The sequence below is a fragment of the Amblyraja radiata genome, chromosome 5, assembly GCF_010909765.2.
Source record: "Amblyraja radiata isolate CabotCenter1 chromosome 5, sAmbRad1.1.pri, whole genome shotgun sequence".
In the NCBI taxonomy this organism is placed as follows: Eukaryota; Metazoa; Chordata; class Chondrichthyes; order Rajiformes; family Rajidae; genus Amblyraja; species Amblyraja radiata.
This window is the reverse complement of record NC_045960.1, coordinates 54,921,453-54,943,354: the sequence shown is the minus strand read 5'-3', so window position 1 is coordinate 54,943,354 and position 21,902 is coordinate 54,921,453. Positions and strand designations below refer to the sequence as shown.

The 21,902-nt window shown below is 39.7% G+C and overlaps 1 protein-coding gene across 7 annotated transcripts in view; it reads right to left on the bottom strand.

Annotated features, from left to right (window-relative positions):
* The window catches only part of lama2 (laminin subunit alpha 2), a 342,464-nt gene that overhangs the window by 200,751 nt on the left and 119,811 nt on the right, over positions 1–21,902 (bottom strand). For all 7 annotated transcript variants that reach the window (XM_033021242.1, XM_033021244.1, XM_033021246.1 and 4 more), the window contains exons 5-12: positions 19,046–19,225; positions 14,772–14,861; positions 13,168–13,285; positions 8,822–9,000; positions 6,644–6,743; positions 6,392–6,552; positions 3,685–3,825; positions 2,544–2,717 (exon numbers count right to left, since the gene is read on the bottom strand). In XM_033021242.1, the coding sequence (XP_032877133.1) occupies positions 2,544–2,717; positions 3,685–3,825; positions 6,392–6,552; positions 6,644–6,743; positions 8,822–9,000; positions 13,168–13,285; positions 14,772–14,861; positions 19,046–19,225 (1,143 nt within the window). The remainder of the gene's footprint in view (positions 1–2,543; positions 2,718–3,684; positions 3,826–6,391; positions 6,553–6,643; positions 6,744–8,821; positions 9,001–13,167; positions 13,286–14,771; positions 14,862–19,045; positions 19,226–21,902) is intronic.

Sequence of the window (21,902 nt, the reverse complement as noted above, 5' to 3'; positions counted from 1 at the left end):
TCGGCAATTTGAGCGCCCTGGAGAGGAAAAGACTACAAAAAGTAGTAAACACTGCCCAGTCCATCATCGGCTCTGACCTTCCTTCCATCGAGGGGATTTATCGCAGTCGCTGCCTCAAAAAGGCTGGCAGTATCATCAAAGACCCACACCATCCTGGCCACACACTCATCTCCCTGCTACCTTCAGGTAGAAGGTACAGGAGCCTGAAGACTGCAACAACCAGGTTCAGGAATAGTTACTTCCCCTCAGCCATCAGGCTATTAAACCTGGCTCGGACAAAACTCTGATTATTACCAACCACTTTCTGTTATTTGCACTATCAGTTTATTTATTCATGTGTGTATATATTTATATCATGGTATATGGACACATTTATCTGTTTTGTAGTAAATGCCTACTATTTTCTGTGTGCTTAAGCAAAGCAAGAATTTCATTGTCCTACACAGGGACACATGACAATAAACTCACTTGAACTTGAACACTTTAGGTGTCTTTTGGCAAACTCCAAGCAGGCTGTCATGTGCCTTTTACTGAGGAGTGGCTTCTGTCTGGCCACTCTACCATAAAGGCCTGATTGGTGGAGTGCTGCAGATATAGTTGTCCTTCTGGAAGGTTCTCCCATCTCCACAGAGGAACTCTGGAGCTCCGTCAGAGTGACCATCAGGTTCTTGGTCACCTCCCTGACCAAGGCCCTTCTCCCCCGATTGTTCAGTTTGGCCGGGCAGCCAGCTCTATGAAGAGTCCTGATGGTTCCAAAGTTCTTCCATTTTAGAATGACAGAGGCCACTGTGCTCTTCAGGACCTGCAATGCTGCAGAAATTGTTTTATACCCTTCCCCAGATCTGTGTCTCGACATAATACTGCCTCGGAGGTCTACGGACAATTCCTTCGTCTTCATGGCTTGGTTTTTGTTCTGCCATGCACTGTAAACTGTGGGACCTTATATAGACAGGTGTGTGCCTTTCCAAATCATGTCCAATCAATTTAATTTACCACTGGCGGACTCCAATTAAGTTGTAGAAATTTCACAATGATAATTAATGGAAACGGGATGAACCTAAGCTCAATTTTGAGTGTCATAGCAAAGGGTCTAAATATCTATGTATATGTGATATTTCAGTTATTTATTTTTAATTACTTTCCAAAAAAAAGATAAGTAGCAATTACATTGAAAGAAATACAGAATAGTTATCGTACAGAAGGCGGCCATTATATAAGAATAATTCAGCTTGTTGCTGTTCCCTGCCCTCTCCCACAATCTTGCTAAATGTTTTCTTTCAGATTCTTATTCAGCTCCCATTTGAATATGACAATTGAATTTGCCTCAATTAATATTTCTGCAGTGCGTTGCAGACCCTGAAAACTCATTATATAAAGTAATTGTTCCTTATGTAACCATAAGTCTATTGACAGTTACTTTTGCACACTACCAGTACTGTTTGGAATCCATGCCCATGGCAATAGACTTTCTTTGCTTACTCAAGACAAGAGTCATCATACTTTTAAATAGCTTCATTGAATTTTCTCTTAAACTCCTCTTTTCCAAGAAGAACCATGGAAATAAAATTTCTCCTCTCTGGCATCATTTTCGTAAATCTCTTCAACAATCAATGTTAACAATTTGGATGAAGCGATCAAACGTAACATTGCTGATAACATGACACTAAATGGGAAGGACATTAATAGGACTTAAATAGAATGAATGAGTAGACAACAACATGGCACTTACAGGATAATGTAGAAAAATGAGAGGTTAGCGACTGTGGCAAAAACAGCAAAAATGTGAGTAATTTTTAAAATGGGAGGAGATTGGGAAATATTGATGTTCAAAGGGTTTGAGGTATCCTTGTACACACAGAAAGCTACTATACAAGTGTAGTGAAAGATCAGGAAGGCAAATAATATTTGGCTTTGATTACTTGAGGAATCAAATACAAGATTAAAATATCTTCCATCAATGGTACAGGGCCTTAATGAGCCCACATCCAGAGTATATAATGTTTAATTTTGACCTTATCTAAAGACAAATACATCCTTTAAAGGGAGTGCAGTTTGCTCACGGGATATTTGCATGTTACATTAGAAGGGGTTGCGCGCACTATGCTCCTATTGTCAAGAATTTAGAGGCGTTAAAAATTCTTAAAGAACTTGACAAGAAGGGTACAAGGAGGATGTTTCCGCTGACTAAGGAGAATAGAATTAATGATCACAGTCTCAAAATAAAGTGTGGAGGGATGTAGGGGTCATTTAGGAATGAGATTAATGGAAATGTATTTACTGTTTAAATGGTGAAACTATGGAGTTCTATACCCCTGGGTTGTTGGAGAGAATGACAGATTGCTGTATAAGTAAATAGGTAGGAAGTTAATATTCACGTTGAGGATCAGCAATGTTCTTGATGAAAATTAGAACAGTCTTGAGGAACCTACCCCTGCTCTTATTTCTTGTGTATTTGTAACAACGTTAATGGTAACAACATCAGACTTAGTACCTTCCAGCTATCATGGCCAATCAACAGTTGAACATAATTTTAAGTTTGATACCTTTGGGCCCAGGTATTCATTTGGTGCACTCCAATAGAACACTGATGGTAAAATGTTGCTGTCCCCACGGCTGTATAAGCTCAACTCCACTTGACCACCCTGGATGTCCTGCCTGGGATGAAATTCTGAAATTCCGTGTAAATCACTGAGGTACCAATTAGACATGGAATTCATCTAAAAAACAAAATTCAAGAAGAAATCTATTGATTGTATACATCAAATAAACAAAAAAATATTTTAGGCTGTGATCATGACCTTACTTTGAAAGGCACATGAACAAAAATAGACCTATTCATAATTTAAAAAACCCAGCAGTCTCCCAGACAATAAAGTACAAACCTTCCCCCAAAAGGCTCTTCTAGTTTCTCAGCATAATACGGCAAATTGCATTAGAAAATGACAGCTGGCTGAAAACAATTGCTTACAATGTTTTCCTGTGGGATCATATTCTGTCCCCTATCCAAACTTCCTGCGGGTAAAAGAGTCCTCGTGGACTTTCTTGGCTCCTATATATTTTTTAATTTAATCTAATGTTAACTACAGTTTGTCATAATTGTCTTTAATTTTCCTTGTTAGAAACAAATTACTATAGAGTCGCTACATAGACAATAAATTAGAATGTTTAATCAACTGACTTTTGAATTTAATTTAAAGTTATATTGCGGTTTCTTAAGGAAATTACTTAGAATCTCATTAAGGGAGCACTCGTACTCGGAAAGATATTCTGAGGTGATTGAACAAGAATTGGCAGCCAACATGCTGCGTTTCCTCTCGGGTTCACCTGATGTCATGCGGTAATCAATGGGTAAATGGAAAGATTGGATAAACCTAACTGGAAAAGTAGTTAGACTTTGAAACATGCTCTAAACTATGGTTTGAGAGCAAAGTTACATCTTTAAGATGTAACTTCATGATTTGAGCGTGAATGGTACACCTTTAAGATTGACTCCAGCCAGTCCAACAGAAAATTCTGGCCTAAAATTTTCCATTCATTTGATGTTTATCAATTTAAAACTGTAACCATGATTTCCCTCAAACCATTGGACAAGTTCTTCCCTCGCATAAAACGCAAAAAAAATTACCTTCACAAGCCCTTTAATAAAAACAAACTATATTTATTTTCCCAAGCAGCAATACCTACATTATCGTAGGCCCAGGTAGAGCCTTTGCATACACTGGATACCCCTGAGCAGAAGCATTGGTCACAGCCTTCATAGGTCTCTAACTTCAAATTGAAGAATCCGCTTTTGCACCGGCCACAGTTCTTTCCTTCGGTGTTTGCCTGCAAATTGCACCACATATAAATTCTAATAACTTATTCTCATGATTAATTTATAAAGATACTAAACTAACAAAAGATCTACATTACTCAAAAAATTCAATTTGAAATCATTGTGTTTATTGTGAATTAATTCACAGCATAACCTTGTTAATAGATAATTTGTGAATATTTTGCATTAATTACCTATATTTGTGAAAGCAACATGTAAAATTAGAACATTCCACACATCCTGAGAGTTCTTAACAACTCTTTAAACACACGTTAATATTGGACGGTTCATGGAATCCTTTGAAGCAGTGCCAACTTCCTTCACATTCCCAGTTACAATACATGAAAATCTAAAGGTTAAGCAACGCTAGGATAGATAAAGTGCGACTGTGACATCTCAATCCTTTAATGTAAACCAATGCTCTCGGAATCAATTAATTTACATTTTTCCAGTAAGCTAATCGATTTGAATATATGCAGTTCATATACTTTTTGATGTTTTGCAGTAGTTTATTTTGTATTCATTATTTTTTAAAGGTTTTGTGCTATTTTTAACAGTTTTCATTAATCATAACAATTTATTTGTCATAAATATGAATATTTTACAATGGTGAAATTCAGGGACTTTAATAAGCATTTACATTTTTGACAATAGTGAAAGCTGCATCAACCAAGACATGGCCATCGATCTAAGCTTTACATTTGTGGAGAGAAGGGAGGGCTTGTACTTTTTGTCAAAAGTCTTGTGCTCTGCAACGCATCACTGAGCAGGAATTTCTGGGATCAAGTCATCACACAGGCAATATACAGCGAAGGGAGCATTGTCTGTAGGCGGTACACAAAATTGCTGGGGAAACTCAGCGGGTGCAGCAGCATCTATGGAGCGAAGGAAATAGGCGACGTTTCGGGCCGAAACCCTTCTTCAGACTGATAGGGGGTGGGGAAAGAAAGAAGGACAAAGGGAGGAGGAGGAGGAGCCCGAGGGCGGGCGGATGGGAGGGTGGGAGGAGACAGCTAGAGGGTGAAGGAAGGGGAGGAGACAGCACGGGCTAGCCAAATTGGGAGAATTCAATGTTGATGCCAAAGGGACGCAAGGACCCCAGACGGAATATGAGGTGCTGTTCCTCCAATTTCCGCTGTTGCTCACTCTGGCAATGGAGGAGACCCAGGACAGAGAGGTCGGATTGGGAATGGGAGGGGGAGTTGAAGTGCTGAGCCACCGGGAGGTCAGGTAGGTTATTGCGGACTGAGCGGAGGTGTTCGGCGAAACGGTCGCCCAACCTACGCTTGGTCTCACCGATGTAAATCAGCTGACATCTAGAGCAGCGGATGCAGTAGATGAGGTTGGAGGAGATACAGGTGAACCTTTGTCGCACCTGGAACGACTGCTTGGGACCTTGAATGGAGTCGAGGGGGGAGGTGAAGGGACAGGTGTTGGATTTCTTGCGGTTGCAACGGAAAGTGCCCGGGGAGGGGGTGGTGCGGGAGGGAAGTGAAGAATTGACGAGGGAGTTGCGGAGGGAGCGGTCTTTGCGGAAGGCAGACATGGGGGGAGATGGGAAGATGTGGCGAGTGGTGGGGTCACGTTGGAGGTGGCGGAAATGGCGGAGGATTATGTGTTGTATTTGCCGGCTGGTGGGGTGAAAGGTGAGGACCAGAGGGACTCTGCCCTTGTTGCGTGTGCGGGGATGGGGAGAGAGAGCAGTGTTACGGGGTATGGATGAGACCCTGGTGTGAGCCTCATCTATGGTGGCGGAGGGGAATCCCCGTTCCCTGAAGAACGAGGACATTTCCGATGCCCTGGTATGAAAATGCGGACAGACTCCTGACCGACATACATTATAAACCCACTGACTCACATGGCTATCTGGACTACACGTCTTCCCACCCTGCCCCCTGTAAAGAAACCTCTCTCCATTGTCTGTAGGCGGTTCATTCGTTACCATAATGGCCGTGCCAAGGTAAAGAGGGTTAGGGAAGGAATTCTAGTGCTTGAGTCATTTCACCTGACAGCACAGGTAGTGTGGTGGGACAGTTAAAGTAAAGAAAAATCAACAAGACAAAACTAGCTGGCCAAAACTATGCCACCAGCATGACATTGTTGGGAGAACCGCAAATCATTGTGGATTCTGGGCTCTCCATTGTACATGCAGCCACACCACTGGTGCTATCTGGGCACTGAGTCATCTCCCCAGCTGCCTCTCACAGAGCAGCCACACTGCCACACAATACATGATTAACAATAGTGTGTGCTGAGAATCAAATCTGGGATGGTATGGTCAATGCTCCAAAACAGAATATAACCAGAACACCCGCTAAATCAACAGAATAATTCACTGAATGACTTACATGAATGTCTTCTTTAAGTTGCACAGGGTACAATAAAACATACACTTCAGCTGATTGCACAGCTGTTCCCAGCCTTTTATTAATATGAAACCATCTCATTTATATTTAGCCCCCTAAAACATTGCTTTTGATAACATGATCTATGTGTATGTTATTTATTTCTTAATTTATAAATGTAATGGGATCCTTGTTACATGACAACTTTATCTATAGATTAATAGGTTACTACCTTACAAATGCATTTCCCAAGACAAGGATCAGTATTCAAGCTTCCTTCAACACTACAGTCACATGGAACGCAGTTAGGATAGCCAGTAAAACCATATGCACATCTGTCACACTTATCTCCTCCATAACCAGGCTTGCAATGACAGTGCCCTGGAAGCAGATCTAGAATGATAATAAACATTTGTTTACAACAAAACCTGAAAAATTCTACATTGTAAGTAGAATGATGATGTATGTTTAGTAAGCACATTACCTCTTTCAATCTGTTTGACGTCCTTAATGCAATTATTATTCACAGATCCAATTAAGCTGCATGAGCAAGGAATACATGGATTTGGTTCATGAGGAGAAACCTGAAAAAAGGTGTAGCACATTATTTACTAACATCAAAGTGTCATGATTTCGCCATAATAATTCTTGCTAAAATTTACTCCTCCTATCTCATGAATATGTACTAATCTCAAAAAATTGTAGATTCAATTAACAGACAAATAGATTTTGGGGAAAGATTTACTCGCAGAAAGACTGCAGATGTTGGACATTTTAAGTAAAAAAATGAAATGCAGGATATTTGTCAGATCTGGTTGCAGTAGTGGACATAGAAATAGATATTACTTCTCAGGTTAATGATTTTCTCTAGAACTTGGGGGAAAGTGTTAAGCTGCTGAGGAAAAGGAGGGTTTGAGACTGAAATAGGTAGAGACCAAATGCTGTTACTGGCTGAGTGAAGATGGCAACATCATGTTGACGACAGTTGATCTTCCTAGAGGAAATGTCCTTGGAAGGAGATGGATGTAAATAGAGAGGTAGGACAACAAAATTGTGACTGTGAAACGTAACATTGCAGTTGCAGGAAATTGGAAGTAAAAATACTGGAAATACTCTGTAAATCAAGCAGCATCTGTAGAAAAAGAACAAAAGGAGTTAATGTTACAACCTTTCATCAGAACTATCCAGAACACCAAAGGCAGGCTACCTGAAATCATTGAATTCAAGTTAATAGTTCTGGTGAAAGGTCACCAAACTAGAGAGTTAACTTCTTCTCTGCAGAATGTGTAGGAAGGTCTCGACCTGAAACGTCACCCATTCCTTCTCTTCAGAGATGCTGCCTGCCCCGCTGAGTTACTCCAGCAATTTGTGTCTACCTTTTTCTCTGCAGATGTCTGACATACAAGCTATTAATATTTCCTTTCATTTCACATTTTCAGCACCTGCTCATTTTGTATCCCATTGATAATGCATTGTTTTTCTCCCTTCTCACTTCTTTCTCATTTCCTATTTTAATAACTCTTCCTGAAAATTCAGCTGTCATTGAGAAGCCTCCCTCAGCCACTTCCATGATTCAGGCTCTCTTGTTCTCCACCATATGATAGATGCTTCCTTTGCTCACACCTTCATCAACTGCCCCTTTTACCAGTGATAACCCCCCCCCCCCCCCCCCCCCCCCCCCCCCCCCCCCCCCCCCCCCCCCCATCTCATCTCCTAAATTAAAACTGTTCTCACGTTTACTCATTCTGATGAAACATTGACTGTTTCTCTCCCCACAGATGTTGCTTGACCTTTTGGGTACATATAGCATTTCCTCTTTTTTCTTCACATATTTGTTTGCATTGAGAAGCTGAAGTCCAGCACACTTTGTGCTGGGTTCTCTTCCACAGAGATATGACACAATCCTAGCATTTCAACAATTGTGTGCTCATATAAAAGAAATGTAATAAACACAGGACTCATTCAACTCATGGTTCTATTCTGGTCAAAAGATGCTACCCAGCTTAATATAACCACGCAGCTCTTGGTAGGCTGCTATGTTTTTTGTATGAATACTTCCAAATGAAATGAGGGCTAGTGCCTCCTCCACCCTATCAGGCAATGAATTGCCTAACAGCTAAAACAACAGCTTCATCCAGTCAGTTTTGCATTGTAGATCTAAAAGTTTCACCTGTGAATATATCATTCTGAAAGGCCTGGATAGAGTTAGAGAAAGGGTTGGATAGAGTGGATGTGGAGAGGATGTTTCCATTAGTGCTAACGTCTTGGACCAGATGGCACAGCCTCAGTATAAAAGGCCGTACTTTTAGAAAGGACATAAGGAGGAATTTATTTAGCCAGAATGTGGTGAATCTGTGGAATTCATTGCCACAGACACCTGTGGAGGCCAAGACATTGGATATTTCTAAAGTGGAGATTGACAGATTCTTGATTGATAAAGATATCATAGGTTATGGGGAGAACGAAGGAGAATTGGGTTAAGAGGAAAAGGTAGATCAGCTATGATTGAATGGCCAAATGACCTAATTCTGCTCCTATGACATATGACCTGATGAATTTATGAAACCAACTTTGATTATTATTTGATTCTGATGCACCCATGTCAGCATTAAGTAATTTGATGCATAAACATATAAATAAAAAAGGTAATTCTACACCATACCCATTCATGTCGGAAGAATTCATCAATGCAGGATTCACAATTTATTCCACTAGTATCGCTGGTGCAATTAACGCATACACCACCACCGTTGTATTCGCCCTTTATGTCCAAACTATGTCTCCTGTTCGCTACATTCTGGTCATAATAGCAATCGTGAGCTTTTCCATGACAATTACATTCTGCAAAGGTAAAAATTGTTGTGATAAGGCAAAGAATGAAATTTTGCTTAAAAACTCAGTCAATCAAAAGAGTTAATTAATAATCAAAAATCCCTTTCCTTATTTTTGTAAGTTATTTGGTTTCAGAGCATTAATTCACCTCAAAGAATTATTCAGCCACAGAAAACAGCAAGAATAAATAGTCAATGAGCTTTGGTCGAGACTCGGGGCATGCTCATCTTCTACTGTTACTCCATCTTGAGAAAAATGGTCCTCTGCTCTATAGAGGACTTCACCAAGGTTTAAACTCACTATATGAGTCGTAGTAAACAATAATTTTCTGGTTCATTCAATGGAAGAAAATCTTACTAATATATATTCCTTTGCACATATTACAGGATAGATGAAGATGAAGCAGGTTTTGTGACCAGCTTCAATCAGCCAATCGAAGCCAGAATAAGTTCCCAAATAATCCATGTGTTATTCCTTCACTAGTCAATTTAATTTTCACATTAATCACCCACTATTAGTAAAATACACTCTTGCCATCATTTTTAAATGTATCATCTTTAAGCTTGACAGCAAGCCACAAAACATATCTCTGCAGGCAACACATGGGAGTGGAGCCTGGGTTACATGCCAGATCGAGCACGATCTCTCCCACTTATTATGGTGGAATCCTAGCAGCCAGGCTCCATTCCTCACATAAGCCATGAGTCAAGTGCACAAGCCGTGGTTTTTGTTTCGAAGCAGCTTGTGTGCAGAAGAAAAGTTTGGAGGAACATATAATTTTGAAAAATCTCGGTAGCTGTCAGGCACTTGGTGATAGAACTTATAAGATATTATTCATGAAAAACCATGACAAATCATGAAAGTAATCACATTCTGCAAAGAGCCTGTAAAGATGTAGAAACATAGGAACATAGAAAATAGGAGTAGGCCATTTGGTCCTTCAAGCGCCATTCAATTTGATCACTGCTGATCATCTAAAATCAGTACCTCGTTCCTGCTTTTTCCCCATATCCCCATGATTCCTTAAACCCTAAGAGCTAAATCTAACTCTCTCTTGAAAACATCCAGTGAATTGGCCTCCACTGCCTTCTGTGGCAGAGAATTCCAGAGACTCACAACTCTCTGGGTGAAAAGGTTTTTCCTCATCTCAGTCCTAAATGGCCTACCCTCTATTCTTAAACTGTGACCCCTGGTTCTGGACTCCCCCAACATCGGGAACATGTTTCCTGCATCCTGCCTGTCCAATCCTTTATGAATTTTATATGTTTCTATAAGATACCCTCTCATCCTTCTAAATTCCAGTGAATACAAGCACAGTCGACCCATGCTTTCATCATATGTCAGTCCCACCATCCCAGGAATGAACCCGGTGAGCCTATGCTGCACTCGCTCAATAGCAATAATGTCTTTCCTAAGGTGCAGTCTCACCAGGGCCCTGTACAACTGCAGTAAGACCTCCTTGCTCTAAACTCAAATTCTCTCACTGCCTGCTGTACCTGCATGCTTACTTTCATTGACTGATGTACAAGCACACCCAGGTCTCATTGCACCTCCCCTTTTCCTAATCTGACACCATTCAGATAATAATCTGCCTTCCAATCTGCCTTCCTGTTCTTGCCACCAAAGTGGATAACCTCACATTTATCCACATTATACTGCATCTGCCATGCATCTGCCCACTCACCCAACCTATCCAAGTCACCCTGCAGCCTCATAGCATCCTCATCGCAGCTCACACTGCCATCCAGCTTTGTGTCATCCGCAAACTTGGAGATGTCATATTTAATTCCCTCGTCTAAATCGTTAATATATTTTGTAAATAACTAGGGAAACAGCACTGAGCCTTGCGGCACCCCACTAGTCATTGCCTGCCATTCTGAAAAGGACTCGTTAATTCTTACTCTTTGCTTCCTGTCTGCCAACCAATTTTCTATCCATGTCAATACCCTACCCCCAATACCATGTGCTCTAATTTTGCACATTATTCTCTTGTGTGGGACATAGACATAGAAAACATAGAAAATAGGTGCAGGAGTAGGCCATTCAGCCCTCCGAGCCTGCACCGCCATTCAATATGATCATGGCTGATCATCCAACTCAGTATCCTGTACCTGCCTTCTCTCCATGCCCCCTGATCCCTTTAGCCACAAGGGCCACATCTAACCCCCTTTTAAATATAGCCAATGAACTGTCCTCAACTACCTTCTGTGGCAGAGAATTCCAGAGATTCACCTCACTCTGTATGAAAAATGTTTTTCTCATCTCGGTCCTAAAAGATTTCCCCCTTATCCTTAAACTGTGACCCCTTGTTCTGGACTTCCCCAACATCGGGAACAATCTTCCTGCATCTAGCCTGTCCAACCCCTTAAGAATTTTGTAAGTTTCTATAAGATCCCCCCTCAATCTTCTAAATTCTAGCGAGTAGAGTAGCGAGGACCTTGTCAAAGGCTTTTTAAAAGTCCAGATATACCACATTATCCATTCTAGTTTCATCCTCAAAAAATTCCCGAAGATTAGACAAGCATGATTTCCCCTTCATAAATCCATGCTGACTTTGACCGATCCTGTCGCTGCTTTCCAAACGTGCTGCTATAACATCTCTGATAATTTTTTCGCCAGACAGGGATGAACAATTTTTAGAGTTCATCCATGCGGTCTTTAAATCTTCAGGCCATTCAGTCGTTCAAATCTGCCAACCTTTTAATTCCATCAGGGGTGACGCTTAGAGTAATCACATCGATCTGCCTTGGACCCTTTTGCATCCTCATTCTGCACATTAGCAAATGTCAATTACAGTAAAAAATATGTTTTTAAGCATTTTGAATAATTGATTCACATCCAATTTATAGGTATATTAGGTTCTGGGTAATTATCGAGGTTTGGTTATCTTCATTGATCCTTGACATTTTTATTCATTAGGCATGTTATATCCATTCCTTATTTTTGCTTAGTAAAACCCAATCTCTCGCATTCTAATTTGCTGTTCATAGTTCATTTGAAACAGTCATTACAGAAGCTGATCTCAAACTGATATCAAAAATGTAATGTCAAAATAGAAACATAAAAATATAATGGCAATATAAAAGTGTGAGACCAAAAAATTGAATGCTTTAAGTGAAAAGCATGTATCTTATATACAAAGCTTTTGATATATTGGTAACATAATTTTCATTGCTTACGTTCCTGCTAATTATGAACTCCATGTAGAAAAAACGCCTATTCTATAAATACAGCCGGTTTTGTATGCAGACTACATGAAAAATGAACATAAGTAAAGCTGTGAAAATTGCTCAAATGTTTGTCTCAACCTTAAAATACATTAAGGTTGTGGCAAACATTAAAATACATTAAGTCATGAGGTTGCTCTTTTTCAATGGTCGTGAATTGAATGTGCCACAAGCAGATGGGTGTGGTGAATTACATACAGAAATAACGTTATATTTTTAATCATTAATTTCTGTCAATCAACCTGACTTGCGCGGAATATTTGCCATAAGTATAGATTATTTTTCCTTCTGGATTACTGTAAATTGAAAAACCCATTTAACAATGTATGTTTCCTTTCTGCCTCTATCTCACACTAGTCCTTTCTTATTTCACTATGAATTCCTTTATTCTTCAATCTGACTGGCTTAGAAATTTCTTTAGCCTTTTCATTGAGGTCCAAATATTCCGTTTCTCTCAAAGCCTTGTTAGCAGTTCACACTTTCAGCAAATTGCAACATAAAAATTCAAAAAATCTTAATATGGAAAGTCAGATGTAATTAACTGCAAATTAAATCATGCCTGCAATCTTGCTCTTTTTGTGTTGTGAAGTGCATCCTCATAAGAGAATCACAAGAAACATTTCTACCCTTGGGTTATCAGCTCATGGTTTTATAAATTATTTCTGTGCTACACCACTTGCAAATTAAACAATCTGCCCATTTATAATAACAATAATAAATTATTAACATGTTTATGATCCTTTTGCATAACATATGCAATTAATTTAGTAGGTTCATTCCAAAGATGCATTCGTAATATTGTTCATATACTGAATAGGGGGATCAACATTAAATAAACTTGTTATTCATTATACCTCAACTAAAACTTAGATCAGATATTTATGTGAGAAAATATGACAGATAAGTATTTCTTCTATCTGCAGAATTATCTATTTGTTAATTTACTTACGTTCACACGACTTGCTACTGTAAAAGCTTCCAGGTTCCCATGCTTTCTGATGGAATCCAGGGCAGCAATGATTACAATTTTCTCCACAGGTGTTGTGTTCACATTCACAAATAAATTTCTGCCAGATGAACGGTACACATTCAAATAATAAAGACGTAATTGATTTGTTAACTGAAATAAAAACCTAGTTTACTTTAACCCCTTAGCCCAGTGCTGACCACTTTGGATAAAATGTAATTATATTTACTTCCTGCTCAATGCTTTTATTATAATCCAGAGTGAATTTTGAAATAATTTGTTTGAAGAAAAACTCATCCTGCATATGGTTATGGTTAGACAGGGTAGCCATAAACATTTCCTTATATTGACAATCTGTGAAAAATGCCCATTCTGCTCTAATAAACAGTATCTCCCGAGTTTCTACATTAAAACACTTTCATGGCGCTAATGAATCCTCTCTAACAACCTCATTTGATCCCTGCTCTAATGTGAACACCAATTTATTTCGCTTTTCCTTGCAACTAACACCTTTCCTTCCCAGCACCACCTCCAGAAATGTTTTCTCTCAGGCATTGATCCGATTAGCTAGATGGAACCAAACCAATAATTTAGAATCATGGCAACAAATAAAGTTTCTGAAGTAGAAAGAGACCTGTCAGCCCAATGTAGTGCAGTTCAAAAAATAACTATTGAACCTAATCCTCCCTTTCAGCACCAGGTCCCTCGCCTACAGATCATGGTTGTTGAAACACACACATGTGATGAGGACTTGTGCCTCGTTAACATTTCAGGCTGTGAGTTCCAGACTCTACTATCCTCGGTGATAAAGATTCTCCATGTTCCCTCTAATCCATGATAAATGCAATCATGAGGTTTGTGGTCGCCTGCTACTTGAATACACCATCCCATTCTCGTTCTGATCTCTCTGCCTGTGACCTCCTGCACTGTTACAAACCATGCCCAATGCAAGCTTGAGAAACGGCACCTCATCATCTGTCTAGGCACAGTTCAGCCAGTGGGACTCACTATAGAATATTCCAACTTTTGATTTTTTATTCTTTCGTTTCTGTTTGTATGAGAACTGGGCACATTTGCCAGCTATCCTTTTTTTTTGTATAGTCATGCTGCAGAACATTACACACACTGCACAACATGAGCAACATATTATGTAGACAAAGAAGCTTAATTTTATATCAACTCCCCTTTGAAGTTGATTCCCTAATTCTTTATTTCACCAGATCTGAGTAATTTGTTTTTATTCCACTCATTGTCCTTTTTCACATTGACTAACTTTTCCCACCTCTCAGTACTGATGATAGGTTTCGGGCCTAAAATGTTAACCATTTCACTTTTCGCAGATGCTGTCAGAACTGCTGAGCTTTTCCAGCATTTTCTGTTTTAGCTTTCATGTTAAATTGGAGATCTTGCCACAGCTTTTGCATAGACTTCTCCTGAGGGACCATTCTGATACCATTATTAGGGAATTGTTTCCTCTCGGCTGACACACCACTTTGACGATAACTGTCTTTTTTTCTGAACAAGTACAATAGAACCATTTTCAAAGTTACTTTGTAAAAGTAGGTGCAATGGAAGAATATACGTACATTTGTTGCCAAATCAAGAGGGCAAGCACGTGCATGTCCATAGCAAATACACATCCCACCAACAGAAATATCTTTCAGAGAGTAGTAATACTAAAACGGAAAAAAAAGAGTTAACATTTTCAGTAAGACAATAATATTATCCTGACCAAGTTGCTCTGGATATTACCAACAAAATGGCCAAATCCACATAAGAGCAATCATTTTACTGCAATTATTAATTTCTAGCACCAGAACCAGTTATGAGTCACACGTTCCCAAGTTGTAGGAGTAGAATTAGGCCATTCGGCCCATCGAGTCTACTCCACCATTCAATCATGGCTAATCTCTGCCTCCTAATCCCATTTTCCTGCCTTCCCATAACCCGTTGACACCGATGAGATCAGAAAGTCATAGATACATTCTGGATCACAACTGTTCAGAAATGCATGGTATCCCTCCCACTACTCTAAGGATTTCTATCCTCTACCATTAACAAATCATGATTGTGGTACGATCCATCTACAAACACATGGAAATGATTCATCTAGCTACTCCCACAGTGCATTCCAAAAATGCAACCCATACCACCAAGTAGGTAAAATGCAGCAGGTGCAGAGGAACACCACCATCTACGGTCCTCTCCAAATTATGCATCATCTTGTTTTATTCATCATTAATTTTTCAAATTGGATATTCCTAGGAAGGCAAGGCCACCAATTATTATTCATTCTAATTGCTCTTGATAAGGTGGTGATGAGCAACTTTATGGAACTGCTGCAATCTTTCTGGTGAAGATAATCCCACAGCACTGTTGGATTTGATGTTACAGGATTTCAATTTGGCGACAATGAAGGACTGGTGATATCTTTCCAAGCTAGTAGAGTGGAAACCAGCACATGCTGGTGTTCCCATTGTGCCCCCTCCCCCCCTCCCCCCCCCCCCCCCCCCCCACCCCCTCCCCTGAGGAGGATGCTTTGAGGATGCAGGGTGACTTGGACAGGTTGGGTGAGTGGGCAGATGCATGGCAGATGCAGTTTAATGTGAATAAGTATGAGGTTATCCACTTTGGTGACAAGAACAGGAAGGCAAATTATTATCTGAATGATGTCAAGTTAGGAAAAGGGGTAGTACAACGAGATCTGGGGGTCCTTGTTCATCAGTCACTGAAAATAAGCATGCAGCTAAGGCAGGCAGTGATAAAAGCTAATGCAATGTTCGCCTTCATAACAAGAGGAGTTGAGTATAGGAGCAAAGAGGTCCTTCTGCAGTTGTACAGGGCCCAAGTGAGACCACACCTCGAGTATTGTGTGCAGTTTTGTTCTCCAAAGTTGAGGAAGGACATTCTTGCTATTGAGTGCAGCATAGGTTTACAAGGTTAATTCCCGGGATGGCGGGACTGTCGTATGTTGATAGAATGGAGCACCTCGGCTTGCATGCTATGGAGTTTAGAAGGCTAAGAGAGGATCCTATTGAAACATTTAAGATTATTGAGGATTTGGACACGCTAGAGGCAGGAAACATGTTCTCGATGTTGGGGGAGACCAGAACCAGGGGCCACTTTAAGAATAAGGGGTAGGCCATTTGGAACGGAGATGAGGAAAAACTTTTTCACCCAGAGTTGTGAATCTGTGGAATTCTGTGCCTCAGAAAACAGTTGAGGCCAATTCACTGGAAGCTTTCAAGAGAGAGTTAGATATTTCTTAAAGATAGCGGTGTAGCGGCGCCTGCTGGCGTACGCAGAGATCGAACCCGGCGTTCGGAAGCCGCGGTCACGTGACTCGGGAGGGGCCGCTTGTTTCGCGCGGTTTTTGCTTGCGCGCGTTAGGTTCAGCGCTGACCACCGTTGTGGGCAAACGTGTTTAAAGAACATGTATACTGGAAATCGAACTTTTGAATAAAGATCTGTTGGAAACCCCAGTTGTCGTTCTTCTGACCGCCAAAGCGGAATCAAGGGATATGGGGAGAAGGCAGGAACGGGGTACTGATTGTGGATGATCAGCCATGATCACAGTGAATGGCGGTGCTGGCTTGAAGGCCTATTCCTGCACCTATGGTCTATTGTCTATTGTCTGGGAACACATTCGTGACAAGACAGCAACAGTTCAGGATGACGACTCACCACTATTTCACAGGGACAATGAGAGATGGATAATAATCCCAATATAAATTAATGAAACAATGCTGGCATATTTCATTTGATCTTAAATCATGCTTAATTAAACAGCATTTTTTTTTTAAACATTCAAGAATGCCGGAAGGAATGGCAACCCTGAAACTGTGTATAGTGCTTGACATCCTTTCATAAATACCATTCTCGCATTTCTGTTTTTATTCCTATCATAAATCACTTCTGGCTGTTTACAATGAAATTGAAAACAGAATTGCACTCTCATCCTGTTGGTTAATGACAATGAGATATAGCTCTCAAGTGAATCAACATTTATCTTATGATATTTCCCTTACTAATAATTATGTAAAGTGGAAACTGAATTTGCAAAATTTAAATATTTTATATTATAAGCTTCTATCATAACAATGAATTAGTTACTTTTCTTTTTCCCAAATGATCAACATTAAAATCTCCCAACTATTATATCAAAATTTATCAATATTAACATGCTTTTAGCAAACAAATTTACTGCTGTTGCAATAATCATTAATTTCTGTACAGTAATACAGTGTGGAAAAAATATTATTTAAAATACTTTTCCACAAACTTTTAATTTGTAGTTATTGAATATTGCAGTTTTTGAATATTTTCTCTAAATTCACTTCCATTGTTCTACGCTCATGCATCCATTTAACAAAACCATAACAATTCAAGCTTGAGCAATATTTTAACTCCATCAAGCGCAGCATAAATTTAATCATTTTTTTAAATGGTTTTGGGATTATAAGCATCGCAAAGAAACAATGCTAACCGAAAGACAAAAGTCACATGTAGGTCATTTAGAAACTGCCAGGTAATTGCACATCAGCAAGTCTTTTTATAACAAATCCTGATGGGCCTGTCCCACTTAGGCGACTTTTTAGGCGACTGCAGGAGACTATGCAGTCGCCACATGGATGCCACATGTTCGCGGGTGGTTGCCGGGGAGTTGCCTTCATGGTCATGAGTTCCCGCATTCTGGGAACTAGTCGTGGCCTCATTATGGTCGCCGTAAATTTTTCAACATGTTGAAAAATTAGCGGCGACTAGAATGAAGCCGCCATGGAGAGTAGCAAGAATTCTCGAGCCGTAGGTGGGTAGTCAGGAGGTCCTAATGGGTCGCCAGGAGGTCGAAGGTTCTCGGAGGTTCTCGTAGGTTGTAGCCGGAGCTGACCGGTGAATTTAATTAGATCATTGAGAAAAAAAATGTAAGCAGTAGTTTTCAGAACCATGGATAACCGACCAGTAAGGTTAAATATCCGCCGAGCTTCACAGCCGTGTATCTCTGGCTTCTTAAAAGTTGTCTCCACCCCTTCTCCCCCTTCTCCCCCCTCTCCCTGCTCTCCCCCCTCTCCCCACCCCCCCTCCCCCCCTCTTTTAAAGGACTTACTGTACACTGTGCTTTAGCCATCTTTTTACAGCGCCAACCTTCCTGTTCATCGCTGTGTGTGTGTTTCACCTTGGCTTTGCACCGTGTGAATTTTTTAGACAGTGCTTCCCCCGCTTGCCCTGTGCCCCGCCTGCATAACGGGCTGGTGAAGGAAGCGATGTGTTTGTGTGTGTATGTTCCCCTCTGACAATCGCCGTTCCAGTTGCCGATTTTTCAGGCATTTCACTGAAAAATCGCCTAAGTGGGACAGGACCATGAAGCTTTCATAACCATTGTCAGATTGTAACCCAAATGTTGCAGAAATTGCTAAAGTCAATTTAGTAAATAGTTATAATAGAATTTAAGCTAGTCATTTAGCTGATTGGTTAAACATCGTAATCATCACACAACCATATTGCATCCTAAATATTAACCTTTTAAACTCCAATTATCCAAAGAGCAATGTGAAATTAGCATCCTGTCTGTAAAGTATAAAAGTGCCATGAGAATGAAATTATAATATTGAGCTTGTTATTAACTGTAATTGTGCATACTTCTCATCAGTGAAAAGGGGCTTATAATATAAAATATGGGGGATCAAGCATATTAATAAAACAGAACAGGTTTAATTAAGCATTATTTTCATATGTTTCATAAAAACAAAATCCTTAAAAGCCCTCAGTCCTCAAAGAGAGTCTGTAGCAGATGAATCATTGAATTTTCAATGATAATTCAAAATGTATATATATTTTTAAAATATATAGCAGAAAATCTTACCCTTCTAGTTACAATAGGGTCAATATCTGTTGCATCATTATATGCCAAAGTCATAAGATCAGCATTAAGCGTTCTAATTCTCTGAAACGTCAGACGAATATAGCGAGCAGTGGTAAATTCCAAAAGGGTTGGGGATGGATCATCAGCACTGGGCCTTCCATTAATGAGAGACGCGTGGATCTGAAAACAGCGTAGGAGAACCTTAATTTTCATTAGAGTCTACTCACACTTTATATTTTGTAAGCTTTCATATCCATTTCATGCAACAACATCACCTTTAGTTACTAAATATCTTTTAACATTTAAGTGATTAAATTTGAACATTACAGTAAAAACTGAAATGTTCATTGAAATCCAATTGAAATGTCTACGTAAAATAATATAGATGTAAAATAAATTTTGGCCATATTTCACCTTACAACATATTATATTATTTTTTAAATATCTATTTTTCTAAATATTAACTCACATATTAAATTGTAATCAATTGTGTTACAATAACAGCTCTTTAATACACAAACCATTGCATAGTAATTCACAGATGGTTGAAATAATTGCATGTCTGGAACTGGAGATTATTTATTTGGATTCCTTCTTTCATTTATATTGCACAAGGGAGTTAATTTTAAAGTAATGAAGCTTCTGTAAATATGTTTGTGTGTAATACGAGCAACCAGAAACAATTCTAATTTCCAAATGCAAAACAAAAGGACTTAATCTATTTACATCATCTTTGTTCCCAATATTCTCTATATATTTTAATATTACCACCACAATGTCAACATAATATGCTTCCAGATGTTGTTTTATAAGTTTATTGGATAGCTGGCAGTTTGCAGCCAACACAGCTGGTTGATTATCATATTGATAAGTAGCTGCTTGGAGGAGGCAGAGGAGCAGCTGATTGCTTTGCTGATGCTGGGCTTCAAGCCTGATTGAATTTACCACTATATATATTCTATTTCAATTTGTGTTTGTATTTTTTATGTCATGAGGTTTGCTTTGTCAGATTTGATGGGACAGGAAGCTTGGATATGTTTGCTCTTAGTCTTCTCCCAGATAAACAAAGTGAGACAGCAGCAAGGGGAAAAAAAATTCTGCCTTCACAGCAGCACTTATCAAAATAGTGAAAACTCATCTTCAGCCATCAAAATCATCACAAGTCTGCTTCTTGACTTACTTCACTGTCAGACCAATTTTCAAAAGGAGAGGATGAGAAGCTGAAATTATTGATATTTTGGAACAGTGACTGAAATGCAATAACTCACCCCAGTCTAAGATGTTTTCTGACAGAATAAGGGATTGTTACAGATGAACAAGGAAATTCCCACTCAACCTCATCTACCTGAACTGACCTTGCTGTTGCAACAAAGACTGTTATGCCCCTGTCCCACTTAGGAAACCTGACCGGAAACCTCTGGAGACTTTGCGCCCCACCCAAGGTTTCCGTGCGGTTCCCGGAGGTTTTTGTCAGTCTCCCTACCTGCTTCCACTACCTGCAACCTCCGGCAACCACCTGCAACCTCCGGGAACCACACAGAAACCTTGGGTGGGGCACAAAGTCTTCAGATGTTTCCTAACATTTGTTGTGTGTGTGTGTGTGTGGTGGAGGGGGGGGGGGGGTTAAGGAAATTATTTTTCCAAATTTCTGTCAGGATGTGGTCAATAACAATTGGGAGAGTTGCTTTGCATCAATGCAATCTCTCCGTTTCCTCTGTGCCCCAAGCTATGCATTCTGCCTGGGCGCACTCCCAGAACATTTTGCACTTACATTCTTATATTTCCTGAATAACATGTTATATTTCTACTCTTTTCTCTGTGCATCTTTTTTGTTAATGTACTGCACTAACTATGCTATTAAGTTGTAAAATAAAATTATGATACCAATGTAATTGTGAGGTGAATGTTACAGATCTAAGTATTATAATATAGTATAGTACTCGGAGAGGTGATGGAGCTGGTTGTTGGAGAGAACACCAATATGACAGCTACATTTGATCAAGACAATGATACGTGGTTAGGACAGGGCATATGACTGATAGGAGGGCTGATGTGCAGCTCATGACCCAGCCCATCTTTGAACACTGCACATCTAAGTTGCTATTGGTTTGTCGGGGTGGATGAAGGGGTGGTGGGGGTAGGAATTCTTGAAGATGACATTCCACAATGTGCAGCCTATTCAGCTGGGGTCAATCCGCACATGGAGTGTCAAAAATCTGCGTTTCTTTTAGTTTAGTTGAGTTTAATTTATTGTCACGTGTGCTGAGGTACAGTGAAAAGCGTCTCCTGTGTACTTGCCAAGGGTCAGCAGTGCAGTATGCTAAAGGGTACTACCCTAGAGTTTTTCAGCTCTGAGTATTTTCAGTAAGATACTTTTAATTGTGTAATGTTTTTATCACAACATGTGAATAAAGGTTGTGAAAGTCTTATTCTACGAAATATAAAATTTGATGTTAAAATTATTTGGCTCGCCCATTGGTGATAATGTTGGTAATGCCAATACTCGTTAACCATTATAAGATCATAAGACATATGAGCAGAATTAGGCCATTCTACCCATCGTGTCTACTCCACCATTCAACCAAGGCTGATCTATATTCCTTCTCAACATTCTCCTGCCTTTTCCCCATAATCATTAATGCCCTTAGTGCCTCATCACCCTCTGGCTATAGAAATTCCTCTTCCTCTCCATTCTGAAGGTACAACCTTTTATTCTGAGGCTGTGCCTTGTGGTTCTGGGCTCTCCCATTACTGGAAACATCCTTTAATAATAATAATAATAAATTTTATTTGCGGGCGCCTTTCAAAGTCTCAAGGACACCTTACAGAAATTAACAAAAGAGAAAAAACATATAGT